Source organism: Schistocerca piceifrons, chromosome 1 (genome assembly GCF_021461385.2).
Source record: "Schistocerca piceifrons isolate TAMUIC-IGC-003096 chromosome 1, iqSchPice1.1, whole genome shotgun sequence".
In the NCBI taxonomy this organism is placed as follows: Eukaryota; Metazoa; Arthropoda; class Insecta; order Orthoptera; family Acrididae; genus Schistocerca; species Schistocerca piceifrons.
The window spans coordinates 512,374,642-512,394,467 of record NC_060138.1 but is presented as its reverse complement, the minus strand read 5'-3'; the positions used below and the strand labels follow the sequence as shown (position 1 = coordinate 512,394,467).

The 19,826-nt window shown below is 44.2% G+C and overlaps 1 protein-coding gene across 1 annotated transcript in view; it reads left to right on the top strand.

Annotated features, from left to right (window-relative positions):
• Positions 1-19,826, top strand: part of LOC124789099 (myrosinase 1-like) — a 190,114-nt gene that overhangs the window by 72,859 nt on the left and 97,429 nt on the right. The window contains exon 3 of the mRNA XM_047256391.1: positions 996-1,129. Coding sequence (XP_047112347.1) covers positions 996-1,129 — 134 coding nt within the window. The remainder of the gene's footprint in view (positions 1-995; positions 1,130-19,826) is intronic.

The window sequence follows — 19,826 nt, the reverse complement described above, 5'->3', positions numbered from 1 at the left end:
AGCCAAATTAGTTAATTGTTCTTGCGCGAACTGAGACGGCACTATAATATGCACGCTGCTCCAACGATGCACATGTATAGCGCCACATAATAAGACTAAGGCTGAGTACATGTTTTCTCGCATAACGAGGAACAAGGGAAAGTTTCTGCTGGAAAGTTCAGCAAAGACCAGTTTAGTTTTGTAGGAATTTCAGTGGGAGGGAGCGGCTTTGCAGACAGCAGCACGTCACAGCTTAAGGTAAATACCGCGTGCAGAGGCATAAAATTTGTTGGTTCACCAGCTTGTGTCCACTGTAAACTGGAGCGGCCTTGGGTAATCTTGCACTCAGATTTGTCACTTGACTAACCATCCACCGTAGACTTCATTGTCGTCCTAAATAGTACCGAACTTTGTACCAGAATCGGACGATTTTCGTAGTACTGACCAACATCATAACTTATGTATAGGAAGAATTTTGTAAAGACACGTCAACTAAACTTTCATATTATTGTGCTTAGGATTAATGTAAAGAAACTTCCAATTAAACTTCCATAATCTTGTGTTTAGGATTAATGTGCTTTCAGAGAGTTAATACTTAACATTGTCGTGTATAAACTTATTTCACTTTTTGATGTTGGCCAGATGCATTATCCATTGCTCTGTTTTCATGTTGGCGTGTTGAAAACTGTGTGAAAGGGTGTAATTTGGTGAGAAATATTGCGACATTAAACTTGTTGTTTCACCTCACACAGTTGTTCTCAATTCTCGAATAAGCAAAAAAAACTTTACGAATGAAACACAAACGAGGAGAAACGATAAATTTTTTTTCTGTATGGAAACATTCGTGTCTTTTGGATGTTGTGCGAAGTTATTATCACTAACGTACAAGACGGAGCTAACGTTTTTGACCTGACTCGATAAGATATTTAGAACAATAAATTTGATACTGTGTCGTAAGATGAAGTCAGACTGAAGTTATCGTTACAGCCACAGAGTAAATTATCTGTAAATTGCAGGGAAAGGTGAGAACAGCTGGGACCGAATAACGCACACCCATCCAGAGCTGGTCACAGATGGTAGCAATGGTGACATCGCGTGTGATTCATACCACCGGTACAAAGAAGACGTGAAGGCCATCAAAGAGATGGGGGTTCGTATTTAACTTTACTTCTCCAATCACTTCAGAATTATGTACTGTATGTCATGTCTAAGTAAATACGTGGGCTATTTCGAAAGTAATGTCCGATCGGGCGGAAAATGGAAACCACAGAGAAAATCCGATGAAGCTTTGCACAGATGTATTGGGCAGTGTCTTTAGTATGCCATTCGATCGCGTCATATTTCTCTTTTCAGTTCTGAGAGCGCAGTGAGCACGCAAAGATGCCCAGAAAATAGTGTCTTCCACCAAATATGAAGGCTAGGTGAGAGATTCGCCTGATGTCATGCGGCCCATATAAGATAACTGCTATCCGTGTCCATGACAATTCTTGATCGCACTCAGCATGGGCAATGAAGATGCTCCTGCAGTGTTTTCGATGGGAAGTTTTTGATTATTCACAGTACAGCCTGTAGATGTGGCAATGGCCTTGCCGCAGTGCATACACCGGTTCCCGTGAGATCACCGAAGTTAAGAGCTGTTGGGCGTGGCCGGCACTTGGATGGGTGACCATCCAGCTGCCACGCGCTGTTGCCATTTTTCGGGGTGCACTCAGTCTCGTGATGCCAATTGAGGAGCTACTCGACCGAATAGTAGCGGCTCCGGTCAAAGAAAACCATCATAACGACCAGGAGAGCAGTGTGCTGACCACACGCTCCTCCTATCTGCATCCTGAACTGAGGATGACACGGCGGTCGGATGGTCCCGATGGGCCACTTGTGGCCTGAAGACGGATGCACAGCCTGTAGGTAGCTCCCCTGAGTTTGACGCCTGCTCATGTGAACCGTTGTCTATGGAGACAGCATTTTGGTACAGACAATGAACTGTAGACCAACGTAGAGAATTGGCGGAAAGCACAGGCGGCTGCCTTCTATGACGAGGGTATTAGAATGTTGGTACAACGTTACGACAAATGTCTAAGTCGGAGCGGCGACTGTGTAGGGAAGTAGCAGGAAGGTGTAACTAACTGTTGCAAACAAAACGTTTTGCGTGGCATCTGTTCTTTCGGACTGTCCGAGAGAACAGACATCACGCATTCATATTAAACATTTTTTATTTTCACAGTGGTTTCCATTTCGTGACTGATCGGATCTTACCTTCGGAACAGCCTTCGTACATCATCGTCGTATTATTATTACTATTATTATTATCATCATTATTATTATTGTTAATCTTATAATTGTCAGCCATTCTACGTCCTTTGCTGGAACGATGCCTCCTTCAGACTTGTGCATGCATTAAGTCATATGCAGGTGGTATAAAAAATGTTTTGACCGGTTTATTTGTTTGGTTTCGTACCTAAGCGTTAAAAATCTTTAATAAAATAAATAATAAATTGTGTAATTTTTCGTAAGAGAGCTGCTGGACGAGGATTGCGTATTCTTTAGCCTGCTACACTGACAATAATAAAAATGCACGATAAACAGGGATTTCGGTAAAAGATCCATTCGTTCTGTTACTATCCGCAACTTGGTTCCTTGTTAGAAGCATGTTCGAGTGTATGATGAAGCTTCTCTGAAATTGTGGGTAATCTTTGCTTTGAGTCTTTTCTCTGAGAGTACTCCGTGTATTTCTAAATGACCAGTTCTACAGAACTGCTTCATTTGTGATTAAGATGAGAGAGACATCACTGCTATTTTTCACGTAACGAGATAATGATTCGGAAAATGAATTAAGTGTTGAACTGCGTGATGTACGTGTTGCTGAGCCGCGAGAAACGATCTCTGGTGGCGTACTAATATGTAAGGCTGAAGAAAATGTGTTCGAGGCGAGAACTTAGAGCTTCTCTTCCAGTCTAGTTTTAGTTCCGTACAATGACCACAATTGCATTCTACCTTTGTAACTGTTTTGTTTTAACACAATACCCTTATCTTGATATGGCACACCTAACATGCTTGCCAATATTTTGTAATGTATGTCATTAGGCACTTATTGAAGCCTCACAGCCATAAAACTGCTCTGCAACTACAACTGGTATCGTATTCACTTTTATATTTATGATATGTGTGTTTCAGATTAGTTACGCAAGATCGTAGTTAGCATGTCTTTTATTTTATTTGTTTCAAGAGATCGGAAGATTAATCATTATTAAAACAAATGTGACAAACTACTGAAATAAAAATATAGTAGAACAATAATCAGTTGTCGCGTATATACAGCATGTCTCCATTGACATCATGTCGAGCTTTCATAAACTGCGTAAACATTATTACATGAATAGCTACATGTTTGCATTGAAGTGCTCTTACAGACCCAACTCACAGAGACAAATAAACAACATTACTTATATTTACATTCCAGTCAGACCTAAACACCATCCGCAAAAGAGAACACTAGCGGTTGCAGTCGGCACGAGACATATACATTTGTAATTGTTTTCTTTCTACGTCACCTGACACAAGTATACGTTTCATTGACTTCTCCTGGTTTATGGCGGTTGTAGTGAATGTTTTGGAATCGCAGCTGAATCCCTGACAGGTGCGCTGTTTACTAGCCTGCCTACGTGTCGCAGTCAACTCCACTTCATTTTCATTCGTCGTTATTGTCTTCCACAGCAGCCTGTTTCATAACCCATTTTTGTTTATTTTCTTGTCTGTCGTAGTTAATCAAACATGAACTTTTTCATTTCTCGCTGAACAAACCTAAGTTTTGAATGGTTTTTTCATTAGAAGTCCGTGTCCTACTGCCGTATGTCAAAATCGGTAATACAGATTTCTCATATATATTACCGGCCAAACCCGATTTTGTCTAGGTCAAACTCGTTCATCCTGTTGCCGATAGGATAAAACAGTTTAGCCTAGGTCAAATCCGGTTATCCTGGTTAGAATTTACGTGCTTTACGATAAACTGGTACGTCCTAGTCTGGACTAATTTTGCCTAGTACGAACGGGGAATTCCCGAATCATCTTTGGCTCGCCCCTCGCGGCTACCAATCGCTCTTCAAAAAAATGGTTCAAGTGGCTCTGAGCACCATGGGACTTAACATCTGAGGTCATCAGTCCCCTAGAACTGAGAACTACTTAAACCTAACTAACCTAAGGACATCACACACATCCATGCCCGAGGCAGGATTCGAACCTGCGACCGTAGCAGTCGCGCGGTTCCGGACTGAAGCGCCTAGAACCGCTTGGCCACCGCGGCCGGCAATCGCTCTTCGCTCCTACTGTTCTTTGTTTTGAACGGTATTTTGCATCGACGAGTGCGCGTGTTCAGTTGCTGGTTGCGCTTAAGAGATTTTATTATAATCCTAGTGTAATTATTGTGAGGCGTTTCATCATGGATGAGCCTTCGTGTAGTAGACAAGCCAACCAAAAGCTGTGGAGAGAAAAGTTTCTGGAGGAAATTTTGCAGAGTGAAAACAAAAAGCCTTGTCATTATAATGTGTTATCAGTAGACAAATGCGCGGATTTTGTTAAACAAGTAGAAGACCCGGAAAAGTTAGAAAAAAGAACATCATCACAAAAAGAAGACTAAAACTATTTGCTGTTTTGAAAATTGGTAATGTGAAAAAAACTCATTGCACGGTGTGAAGGGAATATAAAATACATTGCTCCAGCTGACGAATTTTATGATGTGATTGACACAGCTCATGTAGCTGTGGGTCATGGTGTTCGCGATAGGCTGTTAGCCGAGGCAACAAAAAAATATTCCAATAGCACAAAGAAAATGATATGCCTCTATTTATCAATGTGTGATGTTTGTCAACAAAAGAAGACATAAAAGAAAAGAGGGCTAGTTTCAAAGCCAATTCTCCATTCGGAAATGAATAGCAGATGCCAAGTCGATTTGATTGATTTCCAAACACAACCAGACGGGAATTTAAAATTCATTCTAGTTTACCAAGACCATCTCACAAAATTTGTTCACCTTCGTGCGTTAACATCAAAGAGGGCTGAAGAAGTGGCTTATCATTTGAATGACATATTCCTAATTGTAGGGGTGCCGTGCATTCCTCAATCTGATAATGACAGAGAATTTGTCAATATTGTTATAAGTGAACTCGCAAAGCTTTGGTCAGAACCGAAAATTGTGCATGGAAAACCAAGCCACAGCCAAAGTCAGGGTTCTGCTGAACGTGCCAACCACAACATTGTAAATATAAGTTCTTGGTTAAAGAACAACAATTCGACCAAGTGGTGGGAAGGATTGAGGTATGTCAAATTCATGAAAAATCGAGCTTACCACTCTGGCATAAAACAATCACCTTACAAAGCATTATTCGGAATCGAACTTCGAGCAGGACTTTCCACTTCCTCGTTGCCTCAAGAAATCATAAGTGATATTCAGGATGAATATGACCTAAAGAAGGCAATCGAAGATGACAGCAATACTGAACAGTACGAAGACAGTGATGATGATAACATTGTGAAAACTGAAACAAACGACATTCAAAATGCTAGAAAAATTGCGACAGAAAATTTAAAAAAACAAGCTAAAAGAATGAAAGCTTCCTCTGACAAATCCCATCCACCAGCTGACATTCGAGACAACGTAACCATACCTATTTCAGATGTAGATGAAGGCAGAGGTGACCTTCGAAACGTAATTGGAGTAATACTTCAAAAGACTGATGAGGGCCTCTAGAAAGTTGGCACCAAACATGGCGTACTTCAAAAACATTATTGCAAGTATGATTTTGTTAAAATTTTCCGTAATTTTTTGTAATAAAATATTAAAAATATTTGTTTTAAATTCTTTCTCATTTTCTTAGAACTGATTTCGACGTCTGCAATCACAAGTTTTTATATGTGGGAGATATTAACCAGGAAATTGAAATATCTTTAAGGACTGCAGCCACAAAACATTCTGTTGGATCAGGGCAACGCTACGTGAAATGCAGTTGCATGAAAAACTGTACAACAAACAAATGCAACTATAAGAAAAACAAAGTTCTCTGTAATTCTATGGGTCACCAAAGTAAACCTTGGAAAAATAAGTAACTAAGCAAATTGCAGATAAGTGAGTCCTGTGGATGAATATGTGTAAGTTGATCTAGTGATGGATGTGAATTTACTTATTAGTTAATAAATAACTTTAATGAATCATATTTACTATTTTATTTCTATTCCTTTATTAAGTTTACTTTGAAATGCTTATAGAAGATACAAACTAGGTGAAATTAATTCAGACTAGGCCGTGCTAGTTTATCCTAAAGCATGTAAATTCTAACTAGGATAAACCGATTCGACCTAGGCTAAACTGTTTTATCCTATGGGTAACAGGATGAACGAGTTTGACCTAGGCGAAATCGGGTTTGACAGGTAACATATACATTACACATCTCAGAATACACTCTAAGACAAAAAAACGACGCACCAGGAAGGATTATCCGAATGGGACGCAAATAGGTAGATGGAATGTAGATGTACACTCAAACAAATGATTACAGTTTCAGAAGAATTGGATGATTCATTCAAGAGAAATAGCTTCACAAATTCAGAAATCAGTATCACTTTGGAGCACCTCTGGCTCTTATGAAAGCGGTTATTCAGCTTGTAATTACTTGTCAGAGGTTTTGGACGTTTTCCAGAAGGTTATTGTACCAAATCCTGTCCAACTGGCGCCTTAGATATCGTCAAAATCCCGAGCTGGTCGGAAAGCCGTGCCCTCAATGCTCCAAAAGCTCTCAACTGAAGAGAGATCCGGCGACCTTGATGGCCGAGGTAAGGTTTGGCAAGCACGAAGACAAGCAGTAGAAACGCTCGCCGTGTGCGGGTGGGCGTTACCTTACTGAAGTGCAAGCCCAAGATGGCTTGCCATTAAGGGCAACAAGACGAGGGCGTAGAATATCGTCGACGTACCGCGGGGCTGTACGGCTGCGGCGGATGGCAGCCAAAGGAGTTCTGGTATGAAAAGAAATAGCACCTAAGACCATCCCTCGTGGTTGTTAGGATACATGGCGGGCGACATTCGGGCTGCTATCCCACACATGTCAGGGACGTCTTCAGCCACGTCTTCGCTGCTAATCGGGGTTCAGTTCGAAACAGGACTCGTCACTGACGTCTAGTCCAGTCAATAAGATTCCAGGCTGAATGTGCCCGACGCCACTGCAAGCGGGCTTGTTGGTGTACTGGGGTCATTGGTAGTCGGCGCAAGGAGAGCCCTGAGCTCAGTCCTGTTTCTGTGAGCCACTTGTTAATATTCCCTTGGTCACCGAACCACCACTTGCACGTTGGATCGATGATAATGACGAATCCGGGGCTCTGAGCGCCTTTCTGACGATAGCTCGGTCCTCTCGTTGCGTCGTCGCTGTAATCGATCGCTTCCTTCTTGAGACGCTGTGCTCGACCATCGTTCACCCATTGCTGCCAGCGTCGTCGAATAGCGAACAATGGCATCCCTCCTATTCAAATGTCGATCATTTGGCCAATTACTCCAACTGGCCTTCTTTGAGCCCAACTATATGTCCTCTCTCAAATGCTGACGTTGGCATACATTGTTCACCCTCCTGTCTGCGAGGCACAGTTGTCATCAAACTGAGTATACGGAACGAAATTCGCAAGGACTATAGGCTGTGCCATCGAGATGTCCCCTGTTTACTATCCTTGACAGCTTCACGATAAAATTGTGCTTCATATGCTGCCAAAGTTTAGTTTTGTTTTTACCGTCGATACCTACACTCCTGGAAATGGAAAAAAGAACACATTGACACCGGTGTGTCAGACCCACCATACTTGCTCTGGACACTGCGAGAGGGCTGTACAAGCAATGATCACACGCACGGCACAGCGGACACACCAGGAACCGCGGTGTTGGCCGTCGAATGGCGCTAGCTGCGCAGCATTTGTGCACCGCCGCCGTCAGTGTCAGCCAGTTTGCCGTGGCATACGGAGCTCCATCGCAGTCTTTAACACTGGTAGCATGCCGCGACAGCGTGGACGTGAACCGTATGTGCAGTTGACGGACTTTGAGCGAGGGCGTATAGTGGGCATGCGGGAGGCCGGGTGGACGTACCGCCGAATTGCTCAACACGTGGGGCGTGAGGTCTCCACAGTACATCGATGTTGTCGCCAGTGGTCGGCGGAAGGTGCACGTGCCCGTCGACCTGGGACCGGACCGCAGCGACGCACGGATGCACGCCAAGACCGTAGGATCCTACGCAGTGCCGTAGGGGACCGCACCGCCACTTCCCAGCAAATTAGGGACACTGTTACTCCTGGGGTATCGGCGAGGACCATTCGCAACCGTCTCCATGAAGCTGGGCTACGGTCCCGCACACCGTTAGGCCGTCTTCCGCTCACGCCCCAACATCGTGCAGCCCGCCTCCAGTGGTGTCGCGACAGGCGTGAATGGAGGGACGAATGGAGACGTGTCGTCTTCAGCGATGAGAGTCGCTTCTGCCTTGGTGCCAATGATGGTCGTATGCGTGTTTGGCGCCGTGCAGGTGAGCGCCACAATCAGGACTGCATACGACCGAGGCACACAGGGCCAACACCCGGCATCATGGTGTGGGGAGCGATCTCCTACACTGGCCGTACACCACTGGTGATCGTCGAGGGGACACTGAATAGTGCACGGTACATCCAAACCGTCATCGAACCCATCGTTCTACCATTCCTAGACCGGAAATGGAACTTGCTGTTCCAACAGGACAATGCACGTCCGCATGTATCCCGTGCCACCCAACGTGCTCTAGAAGGTGTAAGTCAACTACCCTGGCCAGCAAGATCTCCGGATCTGTCCCCCATTGAGCATGTTTGGGACTGGATGAAGCGTCGTCTCACGCGGTCTGCACGTCCAGCACGAACGCTGGTCCAACTGAGGCGCCAGGTGGAAATGGCATGGCAAGCCGTTCCACAGGACTACATCCAGCATCTCTACGATCGTCTCCATGGGAGAATAGCAGCCTGCATTGCTGCGAAAGGTGGATATACACTGTACTAGTGCCGACATTGTGCATGCTCTGTTGCCTGTGTCTATGTGCCTGTGGTTCTGTCAGTGTGATCATGTGATGTATCTGACCCCAGGAATGTGTCAATAAAGTTTCCCCTTCCTGGGACAATGAATTCACGGTGTTCTTATTTCCAGGAGTGTATGTCATAATCAATTTCTGACCAATTTGCGTAACTTCGTCATGGTGGGTCGGTTATACGTACCCTTTTTGTCTTATGGTAATGTTTTTACTTGTTTATTTGAATTTTTCCTCTGCTCATTCACTCCTTGTCTTCATCTGACTTAAATGCAAAACCGCACTTACTGGTTAACTCCACTGTTAAATAAATCCTTCATGGGGTCTTTGTTGTTTCTGTTGTCGTTGTTGTTCTGACCTTCTGTACGAAGACTGGATTGATGCAACTCTTCACTGTAGTCTATCCTGTGCGAGTCTCTTCATCTCCGCTTAACTACCTTTTTGTCAAGTTGTGCCACAACTTTCTTTTTTCCCTAATTCGATTCTGTACTCCCTCGTTAGCTATTTCATCCACCCATCTAATTTTTAACACTGTTCTATTATTTTCTGATCTGAACTGCTGATCGTCCTCGTTTCACTTCCGTTCAAGGTTACATTCCAAATACCTCCAAAAAAGACTTCTTAACACTTAAGTATTTGTTAGATGTTAAGAAATTCCTCTTTCTCAGAAATGTTTTCTTGCTGTAGCCGGCCTGCATTTTATATCATCTGGGTTTCAGCCATCATCAGCTATTTTGCTGCCCAAATAATCAAGATTTCTAAAACTTTTAGTGTCTCACTTTCTAATCTAAGTGTATCAGCATCACTTGCTTTAATTCAATTACATTCCATTACGCTTGTTTCACTTTTGTTGATATTCTCCTTAGAACGTCTTTTCAAGATACTATCAGTTCTATTCAGGTGCTCTACCATGTCCTTTGCCATCTCTGACAGAACTACAATGTCATCGGCAAACCACAAAGCTCATACTTCTTCTCGCTAACTTCAATTCCTTTTCCAAATTTCTCCTTGGTTTTATTGCGGTCCGGAAGAGATGTTGCTGTTGTGGTGTTCAGTCCTGAGATTGGTTTAATGCAGCTCTCCATGCTACTCTATCCTGTGCAAGCTTCTTCATCTCCCAGTACCTACTGTAGTCTACATCCTTCTGAATCTGCTTAGTGTATTCATCTCTTGGTCTCCCTCTACGATTTTTACCCTCCAAGCTGCCCTCCAATACTAAATTGGTGAACCCCTGATGCCTCAGAAGATGTCCTACCAACCGATCCCTTCTTCTTGTCAAGTTGTGCCACAAACTAGTCTTCTCCCCAATTGTATTCAATATCTACTCATTAGCTGTGTGATCTACCCATCTAATCTTCAGCATTCTTCTGTAGCACTACATTTCGAAAGCTTTTATTCTCTTCTTGTCCAAACTATTTATCGTCTACGTTTCACTTTCATACATCGCTACACTCCATACAGATACTTTCAGAAACGACTTCCTGACACTTAAATCTATACTCGATGTTAACAAATTTCTCTTCTTCAGAAACGCTTTCCTTGCCATTGCCAGTCTACATTTTATATCCTCTCTACTTCGACCATCATCAGTTATTTTTCTCTGCCTCGTGATGACTGGGTGTTGTGTGATATCCTTAGGTTAGTTAGGTTTAAGTAGTTCTAAGTTCTAGGGGACTGATGATCATAGATGTTAAGTCCCATAGTGCTCAGAGCCATTTGAACCATCAGTTATTTTGCTCCCCAAATAGCAAAACTCCTTTACTACATTAAGTGTCTCATTTCCCAATCTAATTCCCTCAGCATCATCCGACTTAATTCGACTGCATTCTACTATCCTCGTTTTGCTTTTGTTGATGTTCATCTTATATCCTCCTTTCAAGACAATGTCCATTCCTTTCAACCGCTCTTCCAAGTCCTTTGATGTCTCTGACAGAATTACAATGTCATAGACGAACGTCATAGTTGTTATTTCTTCTCCGTGGATTTTAATACCTACTTCGAATTTTTCTCTTGTTTCCTTTACTGCATGCTAAATATACAGATTGAATAACATCGGGAAGAGGCTACATCCCTGTGTCACTCCCTTCCCAACTACTGCTTCCCTTTCATGCCCCTCGACTCTTATAACTGCCATCTGGTTTCTGTACAAATAGTAAACAGCCTTTCGCTCCCTGTATTTTACCCCTGCCACCTTCAGAATTTGGAAGAGAGTATTCCAGTCAACATTGTCAAAAGCTTTCTCCAAGTCTACAAATGCTAGGTGTGGTGTCACCGCCAGACACCACACTTGCTAGGTGGTAGTTTTAAACCGGCCGCGGTCTATTAGTACATGTCGGACCCGCGTGTCGCCACTGCGTGATCGAAGATCGAGCGCCACCACAAGGCAGGTCTCGAGATACGGACTAGCACTCGCCCCAGTTGTACGGACGACTTTGCTAGCGACTACATGGACGAAGCATTGCTCATTAGCCGAGCCAATAGTTAGAATAGCCTTCAGCTAAGTCAATGGCTACGACCTAGCAAGGCGCCATTAGTAACATTGCATGTATCTATGGAGTCTCTCTTATATCGTCAATAGCGATGTACCAAGGATGGATTAAAGTTAAGTATTCCAGAAGCTACGTACTTTTCTTTATAGCATTCATTACGTATCCTGTTACAGACCTATCTCTTGCCTGCGTGAACTAAACGCGTGCCTTTCGGCTACTTTCGTGGCGTGGCTATCTTGCTACGCCACAACACTAGGAACGTAGTTTTGCCTTTCCTTAATCTTTCTTCTAAGATAAGTCGTAAGGTCAGTATTGACTCACGTGTTCCAATATTTCTACGGAATCCAAACTGATCTTCCGGGGGAAGTCAGCTTCTATCAGTTTTTCCATTCGTCTGTAAAGAATTCGCGTTAGTATTTTGCAGCTGTGGCTAATTAAACTGATAGTTCGGTAATTTCACATCTGTCAACACCTGCTATCTTTGGGATTGGAATTATTATATTCTTCTTGAAGTCTGAGGGTGGGGGGCGGGGAAAGGAGAGCTGGGAGGGGAGGGAGATGGACTATCGCTCTCCCCCCCCCCCCCTCCCTCTCAATCTTGACTACAGAGTTATTTCAAAAATGGTTATGGGACTTAACATTTGAGGTCATCAGTCCCCTAGAACTTAGAACTACTTAAACCTAACTAACCTAAGGACATCACACACACCCATGCCCGAGGCAGGATTCGAACCTGCGACCGTAGCGGTCGCGCAGCTCTAGACGGAAGCGCGTAGAACCGCTCGGCCACCAGCGGCCGGCCAGAGTTATTTATCAGATACGAGGGCGTGTTGAAAAGTGGTGTCTTCTAATTTTTAATGTGTAAACTCTTAAAGCATTTTAAACGAAACAGGCTGTATTAACATTCTACAATTTTTTATTCTTCGTGTCTACATATTTATTTCTCAACATAGTCACTCTGGGGACAAACAGAGACCAGTCTGTTAATACTTTCAGCACAGTATGTTTGACTCTGTTGGCAAAGCCACAACCTAACCTGTGCTTGCACCGACCCATCACTGTCAAAGTGAAGTCCTCAACGGTGTCCTTTAAGTTTTGGAAACCTATGAAAATCGGGTGGGGCCAGGTGGGGCAGTGAACCTGAAGCGTGGGATTGTTGCAAATGCGGTGCTCGCGTGTGGCCTGCTGAAGGAGCATGTGCTCCATTTATGTACTAACTTTCGAATTCGTGCTTTCTGTGTTCTGCAGTTAGAAACTGAAATCTGTTTCTCACACACCGCCATCCTATATGCTTCAGTCCATAGCACTCTACCGGCAGCGGAACGGGGACGTCGACCGAGTGTGACGCATGACATGTAACACATCAATTGATACTGAGAACAGAACAAAAAATTCGGAGGCATTATTTTTCAGCACTTCTCGTACCATAACAAATACTGAGTGCACAACCATCGATTCTCTGAACTATAATATTTTTTCGTGTACTTATAAATGTTAAGTTCTCGTGGGATGACACAGCTCGAAACTAACCTCCTCAATTATATCAAATTTTGCGATATTTGAAATCACCTCCCCCCCCCGGTAACTTATACAATTCTGTGGAGGCCCACGCTTGGCTTCCTTTACTGCTTGCTAAATGTACCGATTATATAACATCGGGGATAGGCTACAACCCGGATTTACTTCCTGTCAGCTGTTCCTTCTCATCCATGTTTATCGGCTGTTACAACTGCAACATGGTTTCTGTACAAGTTGAACATCTGTCCTCGTACTCTGGATTTTATACCTGCTACATTTAGAATTTAAAAGTACACTCCTGGAAATTGAAATAAGAACACCGTGAATTCATTGTCCCAGGAAGGGGAAACTTTATTGACACATTCCTGGGGTCAGATACATCACATGATCACACTGACAGAACCACAGGCACATAGACACAGGCAACAGAGCATGCACAATGTCGGCACTAGTACAGTGTATATCCACCTTTCGCAGCAATGCAGGCTGCTATTCTCCCATGGAGACGATCGTAGAGATGCTGGATGTAGTCATGTGGAACGGCTTGCCATGCCATTTCCACCTGGCGCCTCAGTTGGACCAGCGTTCGTGCTGGACGTGCAGACCGCGTGAGACGACGCTTCATCCAGTCCCAAACATGCTCAATGGGGGACAGATCCGGAGATCTTGCTGGCCAGGGTAGTTGACTTACACCTTCTAGAGCACGTTGGGTGGCACAGGATACATGCGGACGTGCATTGTCCTGTTGGAACAGCAAGTTCCCTTACCGGTCTAGGAATGGTAGAACGATGGGTTCGATGACGGTTTGGATGTACCGTGCACTATTCAGTGTCCCCTCGACGATCACCAGTGGTGTACGGCCAGTGTAGGAGATCGCTCCCCACACCATGATGCCGGGTGTTGGCCCTGTGTGCCTCGGTCGTATGCAGTCCTGATTGTGGCGCTCACCTGCACGGCGCCAAACACGCATACGACCATCATTGGCATCAAGGCAGAAGCGACTCTCATCGCTGAAGACGACACGTCTCCATTCGTCCCTCCATTCACGCCTGTCGCGACACCACTGGAGGCGGGCTGCACGATGTTGGGGCGCGAGCGGAAGACGGCCTAACGGTGTGCGGGACCGGAGCCCAGCTTCATGGAGACGGTTGCGAATGGTCCTCGCCGACACCCCGGGAGCAACAGTGTCCCTAATTTGCTGGGAAGTGGCGGTGCGGTCCCCTACGGCACCGCGTAGGATCCTACGGTCTTGGCGTGCATCCGTGCGTCGCTGCGGTCCGGTCCCAGGTAGACGGGCACGTGCACCTTCCGCCGACCACTGGCGACAACATCGATGTACTGTGGAGACCTCACGCCCCACGTGTTGAGCAATTCGGCGGTACGTCCACCCGGCCTCCCGCATGCCCACTATACGCCCTCGCTCAAAGTCCGTCAACTGCACATACGGTTCACGTCCACGCTGTCGCGGCATGCTACCAGTGTTAAAGACTGCGATGGAGCTCCGTATGCCACGGCAAACTGGCTGACACTGACGGCGGCGGTGCACAAATGCTGCGCAGCTAGCGCCATTCGACGGCCAACACCGCGGTTCCTGGTGTGTCCGCTGTGCCGTGCGTGTGATCATTGCTTGTACAGCCCTCTCGCAGTGTCCGGAGCAAGTATGGTGGGTCTGACACACCGGTGTCAATGTGTTCTTTTTTCCATTTCCAGGAGTGTATGTTCCAGTAAACAATGCGAAAAGTTTCCACTTTAGGTTTCCCTGCCTTCAACTTTCTTCAGAGATAAGTCGTCGAGTCAGAACGGCCTTGTGTATTCCTACATGTCTCCAAGACCCAAAATTATCTTCCCCGAGGTCGGCTTATAAACGTTTTTCCATTTTTCAGTGTTTAATTTGAGTCGATATTTTGCTTCCATGACTTACTAAACTAATCGTACATTATTTTCAGACCTATTTAGAAATTTTCTCAGTTAAGTTCCTCCATTAGTCGTTGAAGTTTCTCTTCACTGCAAGTAAACAGTGCAGTTACAAAAGCAACATGTGTTTCTTCTCTTTCCTCCTAATTACGGGGTCTAGAAACATCATCTGCGGCTACAGAGAGAAGTTTTAGTGTTACGATGTCTCTTTACCTGAGACCTCTTCCAATTCTGAGTTACCTTCTATCCTGATGTAATGCGATTGAAGCTGTAGCATCACTTATATACAATAGTTGATCAAAATTCTCCAGACACACAGTGGTTGAGTCTGGTTCCGCATTCGAATCCTGATGGGCCAGTTGGGTCCGACTGACCGCCGCATCATCCTCTGTCAGTGGCGTCATCGGATGCGGTACGGAACGGCATGTGGTCAGCAGACCGCTCTCCCGGTCGTTATCGGGTTTCTTGACCTGGACATACTGTAGTGGACATTAATATGGATGCATGAAATGTTTTCAAAATTGTGAATATGGATACCCATCAGCTGTAGAGTACAATGATGACAATGAAAATTTGTGCCAGACCGGGTCTCGAACACAAATTTCCCGCTTTCGTGAGCGATCGTCTTAACATTTGGCTATCCGTGCACAGCCCACGGTCAGACACAAACTTCCATATGTTGCCAAGCACGCGTCTACAAAAAGAAAGTTCAAATGTGTGTGAGGTCTTATGGGACTTAACTGCGAAGGTCATCAGGACAAACACACACGCCCATGCCCGAAGGAGAACTCGAACCTCCGCCGGGACCAGCCGTACAGTCCATGACTGCAGCGCCCCAGACCGCTCGGCTAATCCCGCGCGGCACACGACCGCGTCTACAGCCTGTATATGTACATCCATTGCGTTTATTGACGTATGGGTGAGACTTCTGCTCGAAAGTCCTTGCTCACTGTCAGCTGATAAGTAAGTTATTGCAGTGCCTGTGTTTTTTCTGACTTATGGTGTAAAGTTCCTTTGGACTTGAATGCATTCAATTCGGAATAACACGGGTACTGCAATATCTTATTAATATGGGTGTGTTTGCCTTTCGCCTTTTGGGGGCTTGAACTTCATTGGGGACACTTGCCCAAGGGAGAACGGCAGCCCATTCTCCCTCAAAAGCAGAGAGCAGGGATGGCCGTGACCTTGAACGCTAGAGTGAAGCCGACGTGCCGGTCGGGGTGACCAAGCGGTTCTAGGCGCTACAGTCTGGAACCGCGCGACCGCTACGTTCGTAGGCTCGAATCCTGCCTCGGGCATGGATGTGTGTGATGTCCTTAGGTTAGTTAGGTCTAAGTAGTTCTAAGTTCTAGGGGACTGATGACGTCAGCAGTTAAGTGCCATAGTGCTCAGAGCCATTTGAGCCATTTTGAAGCCGACGTTCTCACTCATCCAAAGGTATTCCATTGGGATCAGGTCGGGACTCCTGGCAGGCCAGTCCATTCCAGGAATGTTACTGTCCTCAAACTATTACCTCACAGATACTGCTTTTATGACAGGGTACAATGTCATTCTGATGGAAATAATCGTCGTATCTGAGCTGTTCCTGTACAGTACGCAGTACACAATGCTGCGTGTGTTCATATCTTTCCGCACTTACCGTTTTGTTAAACACAATGAGGGAACTACATCCTAACCACGGAAAACACCCCTGTGGCGTAACATTATCTCCTGTGTACTTCACTGCTGACACTACACTTGGTGGTAAGTAACGTTGTCCAGGCATTCGCCAAACACAAATCCCTTCTTCGGATTGTCACAGAGCATAATGTGATTCGTCACTCCAAATCCACTTCTACAGTCTCTCTTCACACCAGCTCAAACGTTGCTTAACACTGATTGCAGAAATGGGTGGTTTATAGGGAGCTGTTCGGCTATCATACCCCATTCTTTTTATCTCCCTACATACAGTCATTGTGCTAGCTGGCCTGCTTGCAGCATTTTTGAACTCTCAGAGGATACCTTCCCCCTATCTCATGTGATTTTTTTACAGCCACCAGCCGTAATACTCGACGATCCCTATCCGACAGCAGATGAAATCTACGTGGTCTTGGCTTACCCGTGGTTCTTTCTTCATGACTCCACTTCAGTCACATCACCAACAGTCGACTTCGATAGGCCGGAACAGAATCAGAGCCTGCTGTCTGAAGGATTCATAGAACAGATTTTGTTAGACCCGAATAAAAACTTTCTCGCAAATCAAGAAAAAAACTGAATTCATACTCATTGCTCCCTTCAGCAATTATAACGACAATTTGCAGGTGATCCATTGTGCTACATCCACTTCTAGAGACACGTTTCGTTGCTTCATAAAAATTAGATTAATGACGGGTGTCACAACAGGAGCATAAGATTTGAATTTTGAAAGAAACATCGTCTTCTGTAGCAAAGCATTGAATTATTTACTGATTTGTAATGTAGACATTTGGGAATCATGTATGGAACAACACATACGGTAAATATTTGCCACAGTTTCGGTGGGACATGCATATACTTCTGGCGAAATTTTCAATAACGGTTTTGCATAAATGTGATGGTATTTCGTTGATACAGCAATCAGTTTCAGTCTTTAATGCAGGAGTGTTAGTGGGTTTGCTCGCGTAAACCTGAGACTCCAGAAGTACTCACATAAGAATGCGCAAAGATGTTAAAGTACAAGATCATGGTGGCCAATTCCCGTCACCAAAAAGGAAGATGACGTGACCAAAATAAGACTCGTGCAAGACCGTCTGTGTTTAATGGGTGGCATGGCAAGCAGCACCGTCCTGCTGAAACCACATGTCATCAAACTGCATGTCATCAATGACCATGTCCTCTAATAGAGACACACAGAACTGGGTTACCATGTTACGACAACGTTCGCCATTTACCGTTAACGCATTACCTATCTTCACTTCAAAGTGAAATGGTCACATATTTCCTCCATACCACGACACACATCAAGAGATTTCTCGTTTGACGCCTTTTTACTCGTCAGCCATTCGTAGTTTTTCTGCGCCCCATGTACGGCGAAAATTAGACACGTCTCTGAAGGTTGTTTTGTCTGCAAAATCAGCATTCACCTACTGTTGTTTCATGAATGGACTGGTGAACTCACTTACCGGGCAACGTGTGCCATGTTTACTAGCTACTGTCTGTCTCGTATCGATCTGTCACATTATTGGCCTATCAAACCACGACATCCAAAATGACACGCAATTTAAGTTTTCTGCCCTTACTGTAAAATCCTCCATAACATATAAAAATTAAAACTCACTCCATTAGTGGGTTGAGTCAATGGTGAAATTTCCTCATAGACAAAGTAGTCTTGATGGGATCAAACTGGCGCTACACTATGTAATCGTACTACTTCTGTAGTCATAGATGTCCCTGGAGCATAGAGATATGTCGCGATGGGCATTCTTGTTCGCGTTGTGGTCCCGTCATCTTAAGAAATTAAGAACATATTTCTATGAACTATTACGTTGTTTCTATCTCCTGCACTTTTTTTCTGAATTACTTTATAGAAAAATTAGCATTAACGAGGAACTAAGCTTGTAACTAAGCAACAAACCACGATAATATTTTTAAAACATTTATTTGCAAATATGGAAATTCTTTCGGGACAATAATCATAGCTCCACAAAGAGTAGTTTTTCCCGACGGACACTGGCGAGTGTGTTCCATATCTTGTCATAAAATAGTACGAATAAATTCAGATGCACAGCAACACGCAATTCCTTGGAACCTAATTATTCTCGTGAAACGCTTCTGATTAATATGGGAGCTCAAAACTACGAAAGAAAGCAGCAAATATTTCTTTATGAAAGTCTCATTCAGTTATCACATTAACGCCGTATAGCCTTCCAACTGGAACGTATCTTCTACCAAGAACCAGTGATAAAAATAAGTTCGCTCTAATTGCGTCAGCTGAATAACTTTAATTCTGGGGTCGGTGAAACGTTCGATTAAACGCTATCAGTTACTTTTTACGCATATTTTAGTTCATTACTATACATTGAAGTGTATGTTCAGTGACTGTTTAACTCTGTTGCTTGATTACTGCTGTTCTTGATTGCATGTTTATATAAGCTACATTAAGTGATCGCTTTCATTTTGTTAAACAATCGCCAAGAACGATAAACGTACTTGAAAGTAATGCATTAAAGTAAAACTGGAGAAACAAGAATACGTCAAAAGTAGATGCTTCTCCACTGCATATCTTCCAAAACAAAAGTCGTAATAAATGTTATCAAATCTGCACATACCTTTTGCGAATATGCAGGGTGAACCACCTAAGACTTGCACCGCAGATACTGCAGAAGTGGAAAATGCTGTTATGTGCGGTTTCCACAGAATGTATTGGTAGTCAGGGGCTCGTATTGTTAGCCAGTAAACAGATTGTAATAATACTTAGAATATATATTTTTTTGCAAATACACACTTTTTAAATGTAACAACGCGCATTGACATTAACAGACTAAAAGCTGGGTAAATTAGAATGCCAGTAGTGTTTGTAGCACGATTCTAGTGCGAGTCGTTCAAGAGATACCTTATTTTGGAAAGTGTCAACACCAACACTTGTACAATAACTGCGGGAGCACACAGTAAAGAACAGCACAAGTACATACACCAGTTACGTGGATTCTGACGAGCAACGAGGCACTGACCATCACTGGTTCTGTTCAAAATTACCACCAGCAGCGCCAATACGCGTTTCCAGTCTGGTATGGGACGACTATTGCCTCGCTCTATAGCCTTTGTCTCTCTGGGAATTTCAGCGGAGACATCCGAACAGGATGCAGTAATACGTCATTGCACATCATTGGGTGTGCCTGGTATG